Consider the following 21,376-nt stretch of genomic DNA (forward strand, 5'->3'; position numbering starts at 1 on the left):
ACTTAAAAGTACTGATTAATGTAACTTATCGACCAAGCAAAGAATAATGTACTCGGTTTTTAATCCCACTGTTTGTCTGTGGAGGTTAGTAATACTATGCGGTTGTTCAAACAGAAGTAGGTATTGTGACTTGATAACTGAAAACAAAGTGCTTTAAACACTAATCCATCGTCTTAATGGATAACTGAAACGGTAATGACTAAATAACAATTATGTGAACTTTTTTCATTTTTGTTAAGAACAGGTTGAATCTAAAGTGAGCAGTTAAAATAAATACATATTGATACTAAACTATTTTTAAGTTTGGCAAAGAGAATTCATTAACGTACCTCGTTTATCGAAATACTCACGGGAGTATTTTCCTGAAAGAGCAATATTTCTAGGTATGGGGCCTAATAATTCAATGATATGTGCTAGATGGTCCTCATCTCGTGTATAATCTTCGCCAGAATGAGGTTCGAAAAGATAATCACCGGTAGCCAATTCAAAAGCCTATAATAGAAAAAGGTAATTGAAGTATTATATATCAATATAGTCTATTGAGAAGTCAACTGTAATTAAACTGGGTGACAAAGTCAGTCAGTCAGTAACAACGTAGATCTTTGTACGTACGTTGACAGAGAACAAAATTGAAATCAGTGTTAACATCAGACACGAGATATTTACTATCTGTGGCATGTATTGATATATATATATATATATATATATATATATATATATATATATATATATATATATTGATTGCAATATTTACGGATTGAGAGTTTTCTGTGCAAACTGGATGCACACATAATCAACTCTTGTAATGGCAAAGGCTTTCTGGAATATCTAAGGATCTTCTTTCTGCTTTGATGGATATTTGACTTACAGCAAAATTTTCACAAGATGGTTGACGCGAATCAATCAAGGATATAAACTATATTGAATTGTTAGTTTGATTAGTAGAACACGGATAGAATACATTAAGTTGATTATTTGATGAAAAAAGGATGGATTAGATTCGATAGCGAGAATTTGAAAGGCTTAAATAATGTTTGCTTATGGTCGCTGATACCACGCTGATCGTAATTATTGATTTTAGAGGATAAATTTAAAAAAATGCAAAACTTTACAGTCCTAGCAATTTGTGAGATATATGCAATAGAAATTAGATGTATTACGAGATAATTCGCATATACTGAGCATGTAATCATTGAATTAAGTATGGCGGTCACTTTACGTTGTGACCTTACGGCAGGAATGTGACTTAATGTTATTAGTCGATGATGTAGTTGACGGTTCACTTGAATCATATGGATAACCTGAACTGAATAGAATTGGGAGAACCTGTGACGGCCCTTTCAATTATTTATATCTGTGATGCCTTAAAAACCTGCTGATACTCTAAAATAGACTTGAATCCCTGACCTAATAATAGGTTTTGGTAAGCCGTTATATATATATATATATATATATATATATATATATATCAGCTGACCATTCCTGTTGCCAGAATATTGTTGTATACTATGATTTAATCCAGTCACGATGGACAGCCACGTGACGTTATGTTTCGCCTTGAAATAGTACGTCATCTTTAGAACAATAAATATAAGAAAAATGATTTTTGTCTTGAATCAGAAATGTATTTGTTTTTGATTACGTTCTGTCTATACATTGGAATATGTGTAAAAAGATCATTCTCCCAAGTGATACTGCAAATCTTCTTCCCACAAGTTTACATAATATTTCAGTTTGATGATAACCAAGTAAATGTAATTGTGTTGTGGGTATAGTGATGATTTAGAGTATTTGAATAAATTGAAAACTGGTTGTTTGGTAAAATTTGAATTTAATTACAGAAGTTACACCCAAGTTCGTCATATTGCCACAAGTGTATCGAGTACTTTTGTACAGATTCAATGTACCGGTAATGAGCAGAAACGAGTACGTCTGAAGTGCTATGTAACTTGTATAGTGAGTTATTAAAAAGAACTGATATAAATCTTTATTTAGACGAAACATAAAAAACACATACCATACAAGCCGTACTCCAAATATCAGCGGGTGGTCCATATTCGGAGCCAATGAGAACCTCCAAGGCTCGATACTGTCTAGTTTGAATATCCTCAGTAAAATGACGGTAAGTCCAGCATGCATTACCCAAATCGGCGATTTTCACTTCAATATCACACGGCTGCGGAATAAACAAAACACAGTACAATGAATAAAGTCGAATAAATGACTCTAAAAGAACGAGTCGGCATTTCACCTGCGCAAGAGTAACAACAACCATAACCCAAGCTGACAACTATCAGATAATTGAAAGTTGTGAACTATTATATTGAAACGCCTTCAACCTAATCTCCATAACCATATACTAATAATACAGTGTTTAAAACTCTTAGCCTCAATAATACTTCGACGTCCAACTAGAGCTCATGAAGAGAAAACCAGGCTAGTCTCAGACCTGAACGCGGATGCAGACCAAATACTTACTCTTTGCTAGGTTCTGGAACATAGACATACTTTCCGACATTTAACAGTAGTTGTATTCCTTGACCTTAAGGTGGTGATTGACTCCGTTGATCGTCAGGTTCTGTGGCAGTGTTTGTCATTCAACGGTGTACCAAATAAGTACATAAACCTTGGACAGGCTCACTCTACTCGAACACTACTGGTCGATTCAGAGCTTATGGAGAAATGTTATCGGAATTAGTTACTTAAATTGGTGTTCGTTGGGGTTGTTCGCTTTCCCCATTTCTATTTAACATCACAGATATGCTATTAGGTATAATACTCTATAGTCTAACTTTTCAAAGATTCATCTACCAAGAGATTCACTTGTTGACTTCGAATGCGCAGATGATATAGTTCTATTTGAAGACGATGACAAGATGCGGTTTGATCAACTTGAATAACAACGCAAGTACGTTTGATATGTGGTTCTCCCCCTCCAAATGTAAAATCTTACATTAGGATTGGCTTGCGTCATCGCCTGAATTAATGATAGGGACTGAAGTAGTTGGACGTATCAGTACTGGTGGTCGGGTGTCTGACTAAATCTCGGCAGGGATTGAAAAGGTTCGATTGGCTTTTGGCAACTTGCGTCATTTGTGGAATAGGTGAGATATGTTTTACAAATAAAGGGCGAGTTTGATGCGCAGCAGTTCGCTTTGTTCTGCTTTATGACTGCGAAACGTGGCCATTACACACAGAAGACAATTGTAGGTTACTAATATTCGATCATAGGTGTCTTCGGACCACTGAGTAAGTAATGTCTGTGTTAGGGATAGTATATTAGGTAAAGATGGGAAATCGATCGATGAGGTAGTAAATCTCTATCGACTGAGGTAGTCGGGACATGTGTCACGTATCCCCAACCACTCCATACCTCGACGGGCGATGTTTTCTGGTATAGGAGTAAGTTGGAAGAAAGCGAGGGGTGGTCAAACCAAAACGTGGCATCAGTTCATGAAATCATTGACAATTAGACTGAGCCATGTTAATAGGTATGGATTACCTGGTTAGGGTCAGTGTGATTATTGCAACCAGTGGTAAGAGGCTTTGAATGACATCGCTCGATTTATTTGAAATGGCACAGGTGTATCCATTTTCCTCTCAATTCTAAGTTTCGGAATCCTCGTAAAACTTTTGTCTTTATTTCACTAATTTATAATTCCTTTTCGAATAGTATCTCCGATTTCTAATCTTCTGTATTACCACTGATACTTTTACTTTCTTCACCATCCTGGAATTTGGCCTGGCAGTTCCATCCCTTTCTGCTAGTGGGGCATAACAACTTGAACCGATGCATAAACGTACTAGGTTCTACGTTGTGAGTACCTAACTGATGATTGTCTAACTTAGATCAGTTGATTTTAATGTAATAAAATTGTTTTGGGTCCTAGTATATTTTGACTGTCGTAATGAATTTTTTAAACAAACCTATTGTATTAAATTTCAAGTGCTAAAACAATCTATTTTGTTTAGAATTTTTTTCAAAACATCTGCTCTTTAAATGTGGATATTCCAGTATTATAAATACTAAATCTTCAGTTACAACCAATTTCCTTGAGGAAGAAAGATTGCTAGGAAAATTCACCTCTTTACTGGCATCAGGTTCATGTATCACAGTTTCGAAAAGCAGTGATCGACGTTTGTTTGAAACACTTTGACCAGAAACTGCATTGTTATTAGATGGTGTAACCAAACTTAACCGTTTGGAACTACCTTCACCAGTACTGTTTACTGTCAGACTTGATTTGGACTCCGAATTAAGTTTCCTTTCATTTCCTTCAGTTCCGTTTGACCTCGAGTTCGTGAAATTCGATTTGACCTGACCTTGATCATCTTTTGCTGAGGACTCCGGAGGAGAATGAGAAGTACTAGACATCACTGATGCTGCAGCTGCTGCCAAAAGCCCATCTGGTTGAATGATTACGGACCTACGATTACCAGTAGTTGACGTTTTCTGTGGTTCAGTCACAGGAGCCAGTGGAATATCAGCCTTATCATCGGCAGCACCAGAATGATCTGGAAGCTTTTTAACTCGACGACGAACAGCCACTCCACTTTCGTTGTCTTCTTGTATAAACTAAATGAAAACCAATTTGAAGATAATTATAAAAATGAAAAAAACCAAGCGTGACCAGTCACAATAATTCAGAAACATGTTAATTCTTACAATGGACTATCTTTTTCCTTCATCATAGTCTATCCTTGTCAACACTAACGCTAAAAATCTCCACAGCCTACACCTTCAATACTTATGGATCAAGTGGAAGCATTTTCTAAATACGATTTCTAACCGTATGTTGAAACATTCAATCAACAAATCATACGCCAAATAGAACAGAATGCCTGACTAATCTGAAGCACACTAAAGTTTTGTGAGCTCAAAATTTTTATTTATTTATTCGCTTGACTTTATTTAATTAGCACGTTTTTTGGACGTCTATGGATTAATGGTTAGATAAAAAACGTCTGAACTAGGTGCAGCATTAAACTAAAATCCCAGACTTCGTATCAATAAGTCGAGGATAAAAGCAAAGAAGTGGAAATAATGATGATTACTACTATTATTATAATGGGAAGCTAAAGGGATGACACTTCAAAGCTATCAGAATGTTAAAGAATATGTGCTTAAATCGAATATTTAAGGCAATATCATACAATATCCAGTTAAATATTTCACAGATCAAACAAAAATTCCGAAATTCACTATGCAACACAAATCAATAAATCAATGATTTCACAAAATAGAGCAATACCTCGATCTGAAAATAAGTTGTAAGTAATAGGTACTGCATTAAGAGCAGAGAAAGAAATCCAAGTTTTTTGACTACTCAATAATTAAATGATTAACTCTACGTTGTAAGTTGAATGAGTATATAAAATTATAGATTTACAACATAAGATAATTACTGTATTTGGTCCCCAGTTAATACTTTACTGTTTAAAGTCCATATCGTTTAGATTTTCTAAAAAGGAACTGGTATTTAGTTAAAGTGTTTTTAGCTATTTTAACGTTTCGACCTCAGATGCAAGGACGCATTTTTCTTATAAACTGTAGCCGAATAATCGATTGTATGTAAATTAAAAGTACACAAAGATATCGACGGTTAGATGGATAGTTCAGAAGATAGAATATAGATTTGATCAGGAGACAACAAAGATGACTGATAGATCTTGTATAACTCTATATATAATTCTATGGGTGACTGTTGTGTGAGGCTAGCTTTATTCGTCTAACCTGAGACGTGATCTTAGTTTCTCTCATCTACCACGGGGATCAACACATGGGTCATTGATTTCTTAAATAGATATAAACTTGAATACACAAATTTGAAACCACTGAAGGCATTATAAATAAGTTATCATATTTGTAATATCCCAAATGAGTAGAAGAAAAATCAGATTTTCCGACGTTTCGTGACTCAGTGGTAAGCCACTTCTTCAGAGAATAAATAGATTAAATTTAAGACATTAAGCATTAGCTTAACACAATTTTCGTTCAGTTTCAAAGCGAATGAAAAGATTTGAGTAGACGTGGTTGCCTTGTGGTGAATAATAATCATGACAAGCTACATGTATCCACGTATTACAACCATCTGTGACAAGGGTTGTAGTTTTAATTGTAAGATATGACCTGGTTTTAGGTCCATGAGTTAATTACGGAAATCCTATGATATGATTCAAAATTTGGCACACTGCTGTACTAATCAGTTGCAAATAAGATTGTGACATGACTTTTGATACCAGTTTAGTAGGAGAATGTTTGAAATATGACCGCTTATTAAAAATTAGAAAATTGGATATTCAGTGATTTAGTAACAGGCATTACTGAGGCACTTTTGACATTTAGTGTGATTAGTTTTGATATATATTCAAAAATTGCATCACAAGCTACAGAGATGAATGTTTTGTTTATCTGATAGAGTGAAGATTATACCACAATTGATAAGGAATATTATAAGACTTACTTGATCACTTTCTTCCGACAAGTCAGTTGGACCCTTATTCTGTTTATGCTTAGTATGATCTTTTGACTCGTCTGTGTCATTTTTACACGGTGGCTTTGTAGAGACGTCGGGTGACCCTAATCAAAGCAAAAAAAGTACAAAATTAGGATTTTAAAATAAAACATGGGAAGTTGACGTAATTATATGCAAAAAGAGACAAAGCATTAATTTTAAAATTTAACGAGTATTATTGTATAAAGGAAATATTAGAGGAAACCTCAATACAAACATATAACTAAATATTACTGGTTGCTGGGAAAACGATAAGGTTACAAAAACCCTAAAACACGACTGCATTGATAATCAACAGGAGACAGTTTGTTAGCTTTTAGTATGCTGACCGTAAGAGTTAACTAATATTTGGTTAGCGAAGGAATGTTCTGAACATCAAAACGACAGTCTGACCAATAATATCAGAGCTGTAATGCTTAGAACATAAAACATCTCAAAAATGGGCAATGGATGGCACTGAAAATAACCATCATAAGAACGAAAGCTATCAATATGTAAGGATGATAGGCAACTAAAATCAGATGAATAACCTCACAACAGGAGTAATTTTGAAGAATAAAAGTTTTTTGAGTGTCGTGATTAACAAACTTGGATGAACTGTTGAGGATCAAAATGGACAATGTTTCGACAGATTTAAAATTTTTAAGAGTGAGGTATTCACTTTTCATAAACAAGTACAAAGCACCAAATTGAGTGGAAAAACTGAATAGTCTAATCCGCATGAGAAGCACTATATTGTGGAAATAATAGTGAGAATTAAAAAGTATGGTGTGTAGTGTGACCGGTCGATACTTCTTGTGATCGAAGTTGTTAATCGTATTCATTTACACGTATTGCACATTAGTAACGTATTACAAATTTACCAACTGATGTTATCAGTGTTGATTAAATGAAGTTTCCGAATCTGTTAGGAGAAAACTCAAATTTTGACTAGGGATCAGTTAAAGTAGAGCAGTTGCATCTTCATCTTGCTAAATCTTGAATATCGAACCACTTTGTTTTGAATTCCCTATTTGGATTTTCTTATTAACATTTAGTCCTCTGTAGTTTCTCAATAACTTCACTTTGATTTCCATTTTATCGTTATATTCTGTGTGTAGATAGTATTGAAATATGGACTAAAACACCTTATCGTCAAGTCCTTTGGTATTGTTGTGCGTGCTTAGAAAAACTGACCTAGGAGAACTGTTGAAGCGATATCACGAGTTGCATTCGCAGTTTACCAGGGTAACATAAAACAACTAATCGGAATCGGATCATCAACTGTGAAGCAAGCAGATGATGCATTGATGTACATGTGGAATAAAATACTCACTGAAGATAAATGGCCAGGATAACTTCCGGACTAGTCGATCAGCCAGAGGAGAGAAAGCAAGGTGGGCAAATAAGCGATATGGCGGAGAACTGCAAACATCTGCATGGGAGACAGTTGAAGACTCAGATGGAGTGAAGTCGACAGAAATGGAAGCTGTACGCTTTTGTCCAGGTTGAAGTGGGCTAGGAATCTTAATTTTGGGGTCTCCATAACTGATGAAACCTGGGACACCATTCTGATTGCCTAACCATGAAAGATTTTGCTCGTCGTTTTGAGTGGACGATATCTTAGGAGGGTTATTAATGGGAGCTGTCTTGTCCTCCAAAATACTGCTGCAAGCCTTGAATGGGATGGAGGTTGCGTAGCCTAACACCGAGACAACAGCACGCGCAGTATCCATAAACACTGCACCAACTACCAGAACAGGCGAAAACAAAGAAAGAAAGGGTTTTTATGCTTTTTCTACGAACGGGAATAGGAAGCTTATCAGGAGAAAAAATCGATTTCTTGGAACACCTGAGGGTAGTTGCTATACGAACATTGCGACGAACAGATTTGGAAACACATATTGCTTATCATTATATCATGGAAGTAAATTGTTACAGAATAAGGGAGCTTCCTATCATCTCTAATGGGTTACATAGACGATCAAGTAGTATTCCTTACTTTAAGTCGTTGTTCTGTTAAAGCACCTGTTAGACTTATTTCTTTTAATGAACTTTTTAGTGATATAGCTGCAATCTTCATTCCCAATCTAAGCAAGCAAGTCTTGACGTTGCTGTTTTACGGTCACGACCTACAGATCTGTAAGAGACAATGAAGCTATGCACTAAAAATTTGAATATTACTATCCAATCAATTACCGGGGATTTATATTCCGTAATTAAATATCCACTTAACCAGATGACTAGGTGGTCTGTATTTTACTTGTATGCTAGGCGGCTACATTGTAGACATGATGATGGAGTCTTAGTAAGTGGTCTGATCAAGGGTTAAGCAATCTGAGTTATTGACAAGAAGTTTCGGTGATAGAGAAAATGTTCTCATTAAATATGCCTCAATATACCTGTTGAATCTTTTTATTACTAGTTTCTTTTAATGGGATTTTTGAGTTTTTCTATAACTGAAATAAGACGAGGTGTGAAGCGATTCGAATGTTATTTTGAAAAAGGCTGATAATAAGAATTTCGATCTTGTTTGAACACTTGATTTTGGGAATGTTAGTTCTGTCATGGGACTTGAGTTTACGTGATTTCGTTGGTTTATGTGGAATTAAAGGAGGTCGAAAACTAATTTTTTACCTCGCGTTGCATATTTCAGCACTATATGAGTGCCAGCTACTTTATGAAAATGAACGTATTTTTGATTCCTGTAATATGAGTGTTCACAGTAACAAGCCTTGCGAACAAGTTTTAAGTACAGTTGATCCAGTAAAATGGGCAATAGGTGGGCATCATAAAGAATAAATTATTTGCACGTAATGCATGTACACTAAATTGTCGATTAAAGAAATAACAAAAACCACCAATAACGGTAAAACAGTTGGAAAACTGATTACACATCCAAACTAACAATAGATAACAAGAATTTTCGAAGTTGAACTGCTCAAACTACTGATGAGGTGAAATCGTCAAATAGTTTAGATGAATGGTCTTAACCAGTTAACGAAATATCAGAGATCTTTGGTGTAAGGTGAACCACGATGGCTGTTCTTAGACCGGATTATATTGCTGGATTCGGTTGGATATGCAAACCATTAAGTTTGATTGCAAAATAATACTTCAGCTGGATAGGACAGAACGAATATTGGGACTTAGATATTACAGCATTACTAACTGTTAGATATCGTCGAGGCAAGGAAAAAATGAACAGTTAAGTCATAGAACTGATTTGTGAGAAGAGCCACTTGTCAGGAGATATAAATTTAATTATTCAACTTATTTTTAACGTGACAGCCTCCGAAAAATTGAAAGTAAATTCATGATACCAGCAGTTTAACCAATTTTAAGATGACTCAAAAGTTGGGATAGATTATTAACAATCTATATGATGACTGTTACATCACAAAATATACAAAAACCTATGAACACAATAGTTTTAACGTAGACATTTCAAACATTACTTTTCATTGAAAAAATTATATACAGACAAACAAATAAGACATCAATGAGATCGTTTACTGCCAGATTAATTAATTAAACTGTGATGGCTAACAATTAGCTCTTAAATATGAATTTTGTCGTTGTCATAAAGCTAAAAGTAAACAGTCGATCAATAGTTAGAACCGATCCTAGACTTGAAGATAAACAGATGAATCCGGACTAAACTTCGTGAAATTTCCGATGACTAATACTTGGGTTCTACTTTAGAACAACACAGTACTAAAACCTAAAACGAACCCGACTTAAACAGTACATTGGTGTAAAGGAACATTGTGTTAGGTATAGGTTGTTAAGCTTTACATCAGGAAATTGAGTGAAAAATAAAACAAACAAATGAGTTAACTTGCTAACAGCAATTAGTAATTAAAATGAAGTAGTCGCAACTAAAAGTTTCCTCCATCAGTGCTCACTTCAATGGCCAGTTGTTTCCAAAATTAAATTTGATGGTATCTATCGATTTTAAAAACCAGGACATTAGTCTTACTTCAGTTCGGTCCACCTATTGTTATTTTCACTGTTTTTACTGGTGGAGACATTGATCTCAGCAGTTACACAAGAGACCCTTAATCTTCAATTATTTAAAAAATGAATTTATGGTTATTAAACACATGTAAATCAGCTTTCAAACTGGTCTACTACGTAACACCTGATTTACACCATACATAGAAGGAACCAACTGAAAGCTTAAAATGATACACTAAGAATCTATTAAGACGACCATAGAGCAAGTCACTATCATGAAGTCTTTACAAATCTAAAATCTAGCCGTAAGTAATTTCTTCGACAATTATGAAACGACTGAAACTTAGTTGTCTTTTACAGATAGAATGAATAAAACAGTAACTTACCAGTGTTATTTGTAGTAGGATGACAATCTTTGCTTGGACTGGCATTGTATGAGTCTGCTGTTGGGGGAGTAGTATTAGCCTCATTCGAGTATGACTGTTCTGGGGATACTTCTGAGTCCCTTTTAGGCTTTTCATCTACTTGTTCTGGCTTTTCATGGTTCTGTTCATTGTCAGCAGGAATCAGTCCCATATCCAACAAACGACGTTCATGCTCCTGTGATTCCAATTCCTCTAATTCATCAAGTTCCTGTTCTAAAAGTGCTTGTTGTTTTCGTTGTTGCTTTTTTAGACGGCGCTTGCGACTTTTTGTCATCTTCGTGTTATCTTGTTTTTCTTTGGGTGCAGTGCTCACTGTATAAGAAAATGGATAGGAGTTCAACAGTATTTGAAGAGCATATGTTAAAACCTACTAAGGGTATTTATTATCCTATCTATAAAATTTATGAACTTGATTAATATAATTCGATCAGCACTAAAAAAATTGACGTACATGGCATTGGTTATAACTCAATCATCAATCAATTAGAGATTCATGGATTTGTTTAATTTATTAAGTAGATTCATGTACTCGACTTGTTACACTTTATCTGTGATGAATAATGATACTATTCGGGTGCCCAGACTGAAGTGAACAGAGAAGGTTCGAACCTGAGATCTAGTGCGGAAACTTGGATGTCTTAACCACTTAATTCCTCCACATTATAATTGAGAAACTTGGGTAGCAGACTAAAAAAGATGTGCAAAACCCTACATAGATTTCGCTGATGTTTAGCAGTGACTTACCAATGAATAAGTCCGATGTAACTAAAAAATTATTTATTTATTTATTTGAACACATAAATATTGGTACAAGAGGGCACCAAATACATATGCACCACACAAAACAATGAGGATTTGAAGAGTAGGGAAAAAGGTAGGGAACGTAAAAAAAGAAAAAGAACAATAACGTACAGATTAGTGTAAGGAAGTGTAATAATAATAATAATAATAATAATAATAATAATAATAATAATAATAATAATAATAATAATAATAATAATAATAATAATAATAATAATAATAATAATAATAATAATAATAATAATAATAATAATAATAATAATAATAATAATAATAATAATAATAATAATAATAATAATAATAATAATAATAATAATAATAATAATAATAATAATAATAATAATAATAATAATAATAATAATAATAATAATAATAATAATAATAATAATAATAATAATAATAATAATAATAATAATAATAATAATAATAATAATAATAATAATAATAATAATAATAATAATAATAATAATAATAATAATAATAATAATAATAATAATAATAATAATAATAATAATAATAATAATAATAATAATAATAATAATAATAATAATAATAATAATAATAATAATAATAATAATAATAATAATAATAATAATAATAATAATAATAATAATAATAATAATAATAATAATAATAATAATAATAATAATAATAATAATAATAATAATAATAATAATAATAATAATAATAATAATAATAATAATAATAATAATAATAATAATAATAATAATAATAATAATAATAATAATAATAATAATAATAATAATAATAATAATAATAATAATAATAATAATAATAATAATAATAATAATAATAATAATAATAATAATAATAATAATAATAATAATAATAATAATAATAATAATAATAATAATAATAATAATAATAATAATAATAATAATAATAATAATAATAGGGGAAAAGAAAAGGTGCAATCAGAAATCTTTCAGTTAAGAAAGAAGCAACCATTTTTATGAAGAAAGTAAAAGAACGTTACAGCAGGATCGCCATTGGCTTCTATTATGAGCCATATCTGATAACGTTTCTAGCCACTGTGTCGCACCATCTCTCTCAGACCCCAACCAGGGAGTCGTGAAGGACCAATAGAAGCCAGTCCTTTGCAGCTTTCTTTCATGCCACGACACGATGTCATAGACTGACCACCCCTCCCAATAATGCACGACGTGGAATTCTCTGGGACGACATTCGTAGAACATGTCCACGCCACCGAAGTCGGTGTTTCAAGATGGTGACACCAATTGCATTATCGCCTGTGCCCGAACACACGATGCCGAACCTCTGCATTACTAACATGGTGTTGCCACTGGATGTCAGCAACCCTTCGGAGACAACGATGATCGAACAGCTTGAACAGTTGTAGGTGTCAATAAATGAGTTACTCATTATGTCAGCATTTAAATATTCAGCGAAATGCGCAAATTTTTGGAACGATTAGAGTAGTCATAAGTTAGGACAGCAAGAGTATAGATAAAACGAAATTAACTCGTGACCTGAAAGTTTACGCTATGATGAATTAAAATTACAACGCAAGAGTTCTACAGTACCACAGAGAAAATCAGTAAGTGAACACAAACTTGAGAACCCTGGATAAAATCACCCCTAAGATCTACTTAAGTGACCGGTTTTCAATAAAGTGTGAACAGTGTATAAGTTCATTTGAGGAATAGTTAGCAAACAGTAATTTAGGGTTGTGAGGATAACCATATCATCCATGGAGCCTAGTACAAGTATGAGTTAGATGCAATACCAAGTTGACACCACGAGACCAAGTTAACAAAAGGAAAAGTCAATATAATGACAATGAGAAAGACAAGACAATGGATGATGCTACTCGGAGATGAATTCAAGGAACGATAAATAATGAATGCACTTGCACTACTGTTATCAACTCTGAATCATAAAACTGAGTTATTCACTGAGGACTTAGTCTACATCTCAATGACATTTACTAAATAAATGGTTTACGGTGTTTGTATAAAATCCTAATTTTAAACTATTTGGCTCACTAACTATTACATCTCGTATCATTCATAAATTGGTGAATTAACTATAAAGCAGTTACTTAGATTTATGCTAAACATACTTCAGTTATATGTATATTGAAATCTATTGGTTATGGTGACTTATGGTCTCATACTTTACGTATACAATCACGTCAGTCAGTCAGTCAGCTACAACGTAGGACCAGACACATATGTGCATCGGTCCAGGTTGCGACACCGCATCAGCACAATACAATCACGTGACTTTTGAGGTTTCAGTAATATAAAATACAAGCGACCATCCCGGAGTTATGGTTAGTAGATTGGGGACGGATGAGTATTATGTGAGTTAATGATTGTTAAACATACACAATATCTACGTTAATGGACTCATTGTTAGTGATTATAAGCAACAAACAATAACGGCTTATACAAAATGTTTAATAATTAATGCTATCACAATCTAGTGAATCTGTGAGAAAATAAAACTTAATTATGCGAATCATGAAAAACTAGAATATCTTTATGAAACATTTGGTAGTTAGTGTATACTACAAAATGACTTATCTTAAGATTCAATTCTCCCCATTTTAATATGTTACGGTCTAGTAATTAAATACAGGCTTGTGTATATGGCTTTGAAACGATTATATCAATCGCGTATTTGAATATACATAGTTAAAACATGAACTAGACGTGTTACCGATAGTGAAAAGTTAGGTATTGAAACTTATGAATCGCAGTATTACAACCCCGTTAAGAGCTGTAGTTTAATCCACCAGAAGATTTAGGATACTACTGAATATGATAAATTGACTCGCTAGATTATTCCGTACATATATACAGTTAAGCTCCATTTTCTAATCAATTAATAAATTGTTACTAGCAAATCTCACCTGCGGAACCTGACAACTGTACACCTCGTCTTTGAGCATCGAGGGCCTCCGCTGCCATTCTACGGATTTGAGAATCAGAAATACAAACTAAAATGTTTTCCGGTTTGATATCTGTATGAATAATGTGACACTTTGTGTGCAAGTAATGAAGTCCTTGAAGGGTCTAAAGACAAGATAATCATTTATTAAACAAAGTATTAGTTACTTTATTATTAAAGGCCTAAAACAATATATATTTTTTCGACCATAAAAGAATAATACGTTTTAATGGGCTAACAGTTTAGATAACGACGACACTGAGAATCCCACGATGATTAGGCTTTAGTGACTTTACACATCATGTCAGTCAGCTACAACGTAGGACCAGGCACATATATGCATCGGTCCAGATTGCCATACCTCATTAGCACAGCAAGATGAACATCGGATTCATAGGAGTGGTTAGGTCAAAGGTGCTAATATATAGGAGAAAGACTGCATATAAGGATATAGTACAGAAAGGAAGAATTAGTTCGTAGAAAGAAAGATATGAAGTGATTTTAATCTCTTAGTTTAAGGGAAGATAGGGAGTGTATGCACCGACGCCATTGTGATCGATTCTGAGCCATGTCACTAAGAGTCTCTAACCATCGGTTACGATAGTCATGCGGACCCCAACCAAGTAGTCTGCATCTACCAACATGGCTCAGACTAGAGGTTAGTGTCTTCAAGCACTGATGCCACGTTTTGGTTTGGCCGCCCCTAACGTTCTTCCAACCATCTCCAACACTAGTCAGCACTGCACGTAGTGGTAATCGGTGTTCAGGCATGTGTTACACGTGGCCCAACCATCTCAGTCGATGAAGATTAACAACCTCACCAACTGACTTACCATCATTACCTAATACCCTAAGTCCAACCTCACTATTACTACCGAGTCAAATGCTGCTTTTAAGTCAAGAAAGACCACCATTGTCGGACGTCGATAAGTATGCCTGTGTTCTAGAACCTGACGAATGGTGAATATGTGGTCGATGCAGCCACGACCAGGTCTGAAGCCAGCTTGGTTCTCTCGTGTTTGCAGTTCACGAGTCTTAGGCGTCTGATAATTATCGAGGTTAGTATTTTAGATACTATATTAGTTAAACTAATCCCTCTGTGGTTGTCACAAGATGATTTTGACCTTCTCTTATATATTGGGACGATAAGTGATTGCGACCAGTCAGATGGAATAACGTCTAACTCCCAGATCTTAGCTAAAATATTAGTCAACCTAATCGCTAAAATTGGACCACCATCCTTAAAGACCTCTGGAGCCAATCCATCTGGACCAGCTGCCCTTCCTCGTTTCAGGTTAACTATAGCCTTTTGAACTTCTGCTAGAGTTGGGGGACCTACTTCAATGTTCCATTCACACTGTCTGGGGATGATGGGTAGTTGTAGAGTCGCTGAAGGCCAGCTGAACTGTTCCCTAAAATGTTCCGCCCATCGTTCCAAACATCTGGACTGGGAGCAGATGAGAGTATCGTCTTTTTCCGAAATAATCTTACTTACACTTGAATTATTAGTTCCAGTTTCTTTTATTAGTCTATAAAACTGTCTTGTGTTCCCTATAGTTGCCGTCTTTTCCATCTCCTTTGCTTTCGATGCACACCACTGCTCACGGTCGTTTCTTAGACTTTTGCTTAACCTAGATCTGATTTGTTTTCGCTCTTTATCTTGTTCAGAGCCCGATTGGATGAGTTTACAAGAATCCATCAGTGCACTACACTTGAAAGAAATCCATTGGTTCTTTGTAACTATTTGGTTTAAATCACTAATAGATGTCACTGCTGTTTCCGCAGCTGTTTGTATATCTTTCCAAGCAACAGCCTCGTTTTCAGAACTACGTAAATGTGACCTCAGTTGTTCCTGGAACCTACTTTTGGTTTTCTCGTTACTCAACTCAGTTCTAATGGGTCTTTTTAATGTGGCTTTTTTGCGTCCATTGAGGCGCAAGCAGATGCGTGCCCGTACTAGGGCGCGGAGTCCAAGCAGGTACTCCAGAATGAGCGACAATCTTCTACCGACCCTCTCCAACGATGACTGATGGCAATATGGTCTATTTGAGTCCATCGTTGGTTTGGTGTAGGGGGTCGCCATGTTAGACGATGTCTTTCCTTATGCTTAAAATTTGTGTTTGTTAAAAATAAACGATTGTCTGAGCATAGTTGCAGCAGACGACCACCATTATCTGTTCGTTGTGCCGGTATACTAAAATACCCAACTAAATATCTTTCTGTTTGGTTTAAGCTACCTATCTGGGCATTAAAGTCGCCTGCTACGAGTACTATGTCTGAACGTTTAGCTTTCTGAAGAAGTTCAGATAGCTTTCTGTAAAATTCATCTTTCACTTCATCTGAGCTGCAGTCGGTGGGAGCGTAGGCAGAAACGACGAAAAGCAACGACGTGTGTCCCTATCCTTCCGAGTTCTTACTGAGCCGTTTAGCCGAACAGCACATAGACGACTGTTGACGGGGATTCACTCTAACAGTGCTTGTTCCGCCCTCATGCTTAGTGCTATCCCTACTCCTGCTAGTCAACGAGAGCTGGCCGTCGGGTCACCAGATACACGTAGGGTGTATCTCGTTGGCTCTCCGTTTTGCCGAGGTGAGGTCAAGTGAATGACCACACTGGGATCCTGTATGCGTGTTTCGGAAACACAGCATACATCCATGGTACGAGATTCCAGGGTTTTAGCCAAGGAAGCCTGCTGACCGATTTGACATAGGGTGCGTACATTGAAGGCTCCAATGTGTAGTGTGGAGCGAGGTTTCAGTAGACCTGGGAGTGTTTTGAGCACTAGAATCGTTGGCTATAGTGACACTTGAGGGGGAAGCCGAAAAAAGAAGTTTAGAGTTTTAAGTTGATGTAGGAGGAATAACAGGAATTGAAGAGGGAGGTTGATCATGAATACAGTGATCTTGAGTGCTGTTAGAGGTATGAGGGCGGTTATCACTTCCCGGCTGCCCACACCGTGGAAGGGTTTTTCTGGAGGTACCTGAAAAGGAAATTGGTCTAGAGGTAGTCTGGGAGCGTGACTGCAGTGGCCAAGGGACAACTGTTTGAGGTAGGTCACAACAGACCTTTTTAGTGAGTAGTTTTTGTGTGAGCTTCGTACATGTTGAGACCCTACCGCCGGAGACGGATATTCGTGGGTGTGTGTTTTTAGGGTCGACCTTTTCTAACCCCACCCCTCCTTGTGGGAAGGCAGCATCGCTGTCATGCTGGTTGTCTGAAGGAAACACCTTACTGCCGTCACACCTCTGTACAGTCAGCAGTACGACTTCGCCTTCGGACCTTGGGTTTGTTGCTTTTAGTCTTACCGCTCTTCAACCGACCTTTCTGACGTAGGACCTTGAGGAACAGTTGTTCCAGTCAGTATAGCTCGGTTGCTTCACCACGATAGGCAAGCCCGACCACCACGTCAAGGTAGCAACAACGGTCGGGACACATCATGACCAAACATAAAATACCGTGCTTTATTTGCCAATATCAAAAATGGTTGGAAAAAGCTGGGTTGTTCACTGTATGATATGGTGTTGGAATCCATGGTGTTCGGTCCATCACGACTCTCTGGTTGGGGTCCGATAGACAATGCAACTTAGTGACTTGAGATTATCAGACAGCTTAGGACAGGAGCAAGTGGCGGCCTTGCTATAACTAGGACTTAGTATTGTATTTTTCCTAAATGAACTGTTTCCCTATGATACATCCTCGTTTGCTTATTTTTACTCATTTGTTTCACGATCATATTCACTCTCACTTCACAATTTCATTTATTTGTGTGGCGCATTTTTATTTGTACAAATATTTGTGTTCAGATGAATAAACAAAAGTTCCACAAATGTTCCTAAACCTCACCTAATACTGCCTTTTGAGAGCAATTATCATAGAATTGCATACATTAATGAAAGATGAAAATTCACATGACGAACTGCTTGACTCGCTCAGTACAGCTTACATGGTATTGATACTTCGGGAGCGAGGACTGAGTTTCTGCAAATTTCCTAACTTAGGATCATAAACTTAGTGATTGTCACAAGCTACAGGGAGGCACAAACGCTTCGTAAGCTTACGCTTAGTGGCCTTTTACTGATGCTGCGAGTAGAGCTTATTTCACGTCCTGTATCAATGATACAATTGTTTTACAAAATACTGAGACTTATTAAAACCAGTTTCAGTACACCTGGTCCTCAAAAAATGAACGCTGAAAACAACAAATGTCTACTTTCTATCAAGGATTATCTATGAGGAAAATTCCGAATATCACTCAGATTTAGTCTCTTGATGATTATACGCTTAGCTTATCAAACGTGCCGAAGTACTCTGACTTCTCAAATAAATAAGTCTCATGGTTCAAGTAACCAGCAGTTAATTCACGCATCTTTCTAATCAGTTATTTAATACAGCCACTACGTTGCTCTAGCGTTACCATGGTTAATATTTCTTAATGAAATCTGTGAATTTCCAAGAACGTCATTTGCAAAATAATACTTGCTATACTGACAATCCAGTTAACCGGTTGTGTAACTTTCTGGGATGCTTGAAACGAAGTGTGTGTATTGACTAGTTACTTATATATGTAACGGCATAGCCTGAGCTAATTTCGCTTGAGCATCAATAATAGAAAAACACATTAAAAACAAAACCGTGAAAACGACACAGACAGCAACCTAGAAGCCACGAACATTAGGGGGAAATAAGATAATCTATACTTACTTGTTTAATAATAGAACGAACATTTTCGAGTGGAATGCCTCGGTACTGAGACCTGATTATTAGCTTCAACAAATTATGGCCAAGAACCTCAAAGATCATACAAACATCTAAGTAATGGTTAAGAAATCCATAGCATGAAGACCTCATATAAGAAAAACAAAACATAAGAGCTTAAACATAGTGGTTGTTAGCATGTACTTAGAAATAATTACTACACGATAATTCCTATATGCTGATACAAAGTAGCTTGAATTTAACTTCCTATCGACAAGTGGCAATTAAAATACAAACCAAATGCATGGACTACTGAGAACCCAGGATTGTGAAGTGTTGGAATTTATCAGTGCGCTTCATTGTGAAATCTGTGCATAAGATTTATATAATTGGCAAAATGAATGGAGATCTTATGGCAAGTGGTTTGCCAACGCGAGATGGAGGCACATATTGCAGAAGGTATGCGATGAGCCAGATATTCTCAAAAACTGCCAAGACCTTACTGCTGATTGGTACCATGGTGATTTTACGTACAGCATCCCATACATTGGCAGATTGTAACGAGTCACTGGATGGACCCAGTTTCAACATCTAAGGGTATGACCATGTATGGTTAGGGTGTCTCCCTACACATAATAAAGATGGTGAAAATGTATGCCGTTATTAGGAAACCCGATGTGTACGAGTAAATGAGCAATAAGATAAAAGGATACGGTTCCCATTTACACCAGACACTCTGAAATCATCTAGCAACTGAACTGTTTTTTTCCGGAACGGGTCATCTGGGGCAGATTCGCGGACCTAACCAAATTATCTTTTTACCGTAAACTTACGCATGATAGCAGCTTTATTTCATCAAGAGCTGTTTCTGTGTAGTGCGGAGCACTCTTGACTACTTTCATTGCAACGAAACGCTTTGAACTATAGATGTTAGTACAATGTAATATTGAGCTAACCATAAATCCCAGCATAACCATACAGTGGAAAAGTGACCCCAACCAAGCTTACGGACGACGTGGTAACGTGAATTGTATACCTGCCCGATCTTAACTGGATGATATCCACCTAGATTGTATTAACTTAATTAAACAGAGTACCAACCTATACAGTAATCCCGAGGGTCTTCTTGCTCATCGTCATCACTGCCGAGAATTTCTTCCTCCTCTAAAACTTCCTCATCTCGTGAGTACTCACAATATGTTGGCTCCTGTTCATTTTTAGGCGTGGAGTCGTCCTGTGGTTGAAGTCGGTCTTCTACGGCACCGTTACTACAAAGGAAAACGCATTAAACACAGTAGAATAAGTCATCTGATACTATGTATCTTGTATTATTAACAAAATGCGATTTTTTTATTCAGGACATGTTATCGTAGTTCCACGACGTTCCAAAATGCCGATAGTAAAACCACCCAGTAAGATCGTAAAAACAGGGACAAAACTTACCATTTGTTTCCAATAGATTTGTCTTTCGGGGCATTTTTCTTAATTTGTTTGTTTTTCTTCTTGCTCTGTAGGGCGACGACTAAAAGAAAGATCAGGTAGAATGTGAGTACATGTACACGAAGTCTTAAAAATATATTTATACATAAAAACACTTCACATGATCTCTTAAACCCTCACCTTTTCTGGGAATTTTGCTCATAATAACAATGTATCCAAACAACCCCAAGGAATTCAACCCAGCCTAACTACTGAGGAAAGTATGAATTTAAACAACACGCACGTTGGTTTAAACCAAAAATAAGTTCGAAACAGGTTATGTTGATTATGGAGTGACTTTAACCAAAGACTTATGTCCTATAGTCTGGAGATTATCTAAGCAGTTGATATTGTTATGTCTTATGAAGAAGTCCGCTTAAATCAGTCATCAGTATATTGTTGGCTTAAACAGTTAAGTATGATCTTCAACCAACATTACAATGTAAAGAAACTCGGTGAATTTTTGGCAGACTTTGCACTTTGTCTTAAGGTCATATTTGACACTGTTTCTTATACTTCTAGCGAAATTTCGTAACTTGAAGCACTAGGAGTTATTAGTGTGTATCTGTGGCAAGTGGCGTAAA

General features: G+C 35.8%; 1 protein-coding gene across 2 annotated transcripts in view; it reads right to left on the reverse strand.

The window, feature by feature from the left end:
* The window catches only part of SRPK2_1 (SRSF protein kinase 2), a 43,076-nt gene extending 21,916 nt beyond the window's left edge, over positions 1-21,160 (reverse strand). The window contains exons 1-14 of one of the 2 annotated variants that reach the window (XM_051215625.1): positions 21,037-21,160; positions 20,934-21,004; positions 20,757-20,835; positions 20,415-20,581; positions 20,270-20,378; positions 20,147-20,234; positions 20,027-20,114; positions 19,320-19,426; positions 14,580-14,742; positions 10,841-11,191; positions 6,465-6,580; positions 4,085-4,576; positions 2,018-2,176; positions 330-492 (exon numbers count right to left, since the gene is read on the reverse strand). In XM_051215625.1, the coding sequence (XP_051066157.1) occupies positions 330-492; positions 2,018-2,176; positions 4,085-4,576; positions 6,465-6,580; positions 10,841-11,191; positions 14,580-14,742; positions 19,320-19,426; positions 20,027-20,114; positions 20,147-20,234; positions 20,270-20,378; positions 20,415-20,581; positions 20,757-20,835; positions 20,934-20,955 (2,104 nt within the window). In that variant the 5' untranslated portion in view covers positions 20,956-21,004; positions 21,037-21,160. Of the gene's footprint in view, positions 1-329; positions 493-2,017; positions 6,581-7,830; positions 11,799-14,579; positions 14,743-19,319; positions 19,427-20,026; positions 20,115-20,146; positions 20,235-20,269; positions 20,379-20,414; positions 20,582-20,756; positions 20,836-20,933; positions 21,005-21,036 lie in introns of those variants that run through there. The other variant, XM_051215624.1, reaches the window with a different exon arrangement.
* Between the last annotated feature and the right edge of the window lie 216 nt (positions 21,161-21,376).

This window comes from Schistosoma haematobium, chromosome 4, assembly GCF_000699445.3.
Source record: "Schistosoma haematobium chromosome 4, whole genome shotgun sequence".
Taxonomy (NCBI): Eukaryota; Metazoa; Platyhelminthes; class Trematoda; order Strigeidida; family Schistosomatidae; genus Schistosoma; species Schistosoma haematobium.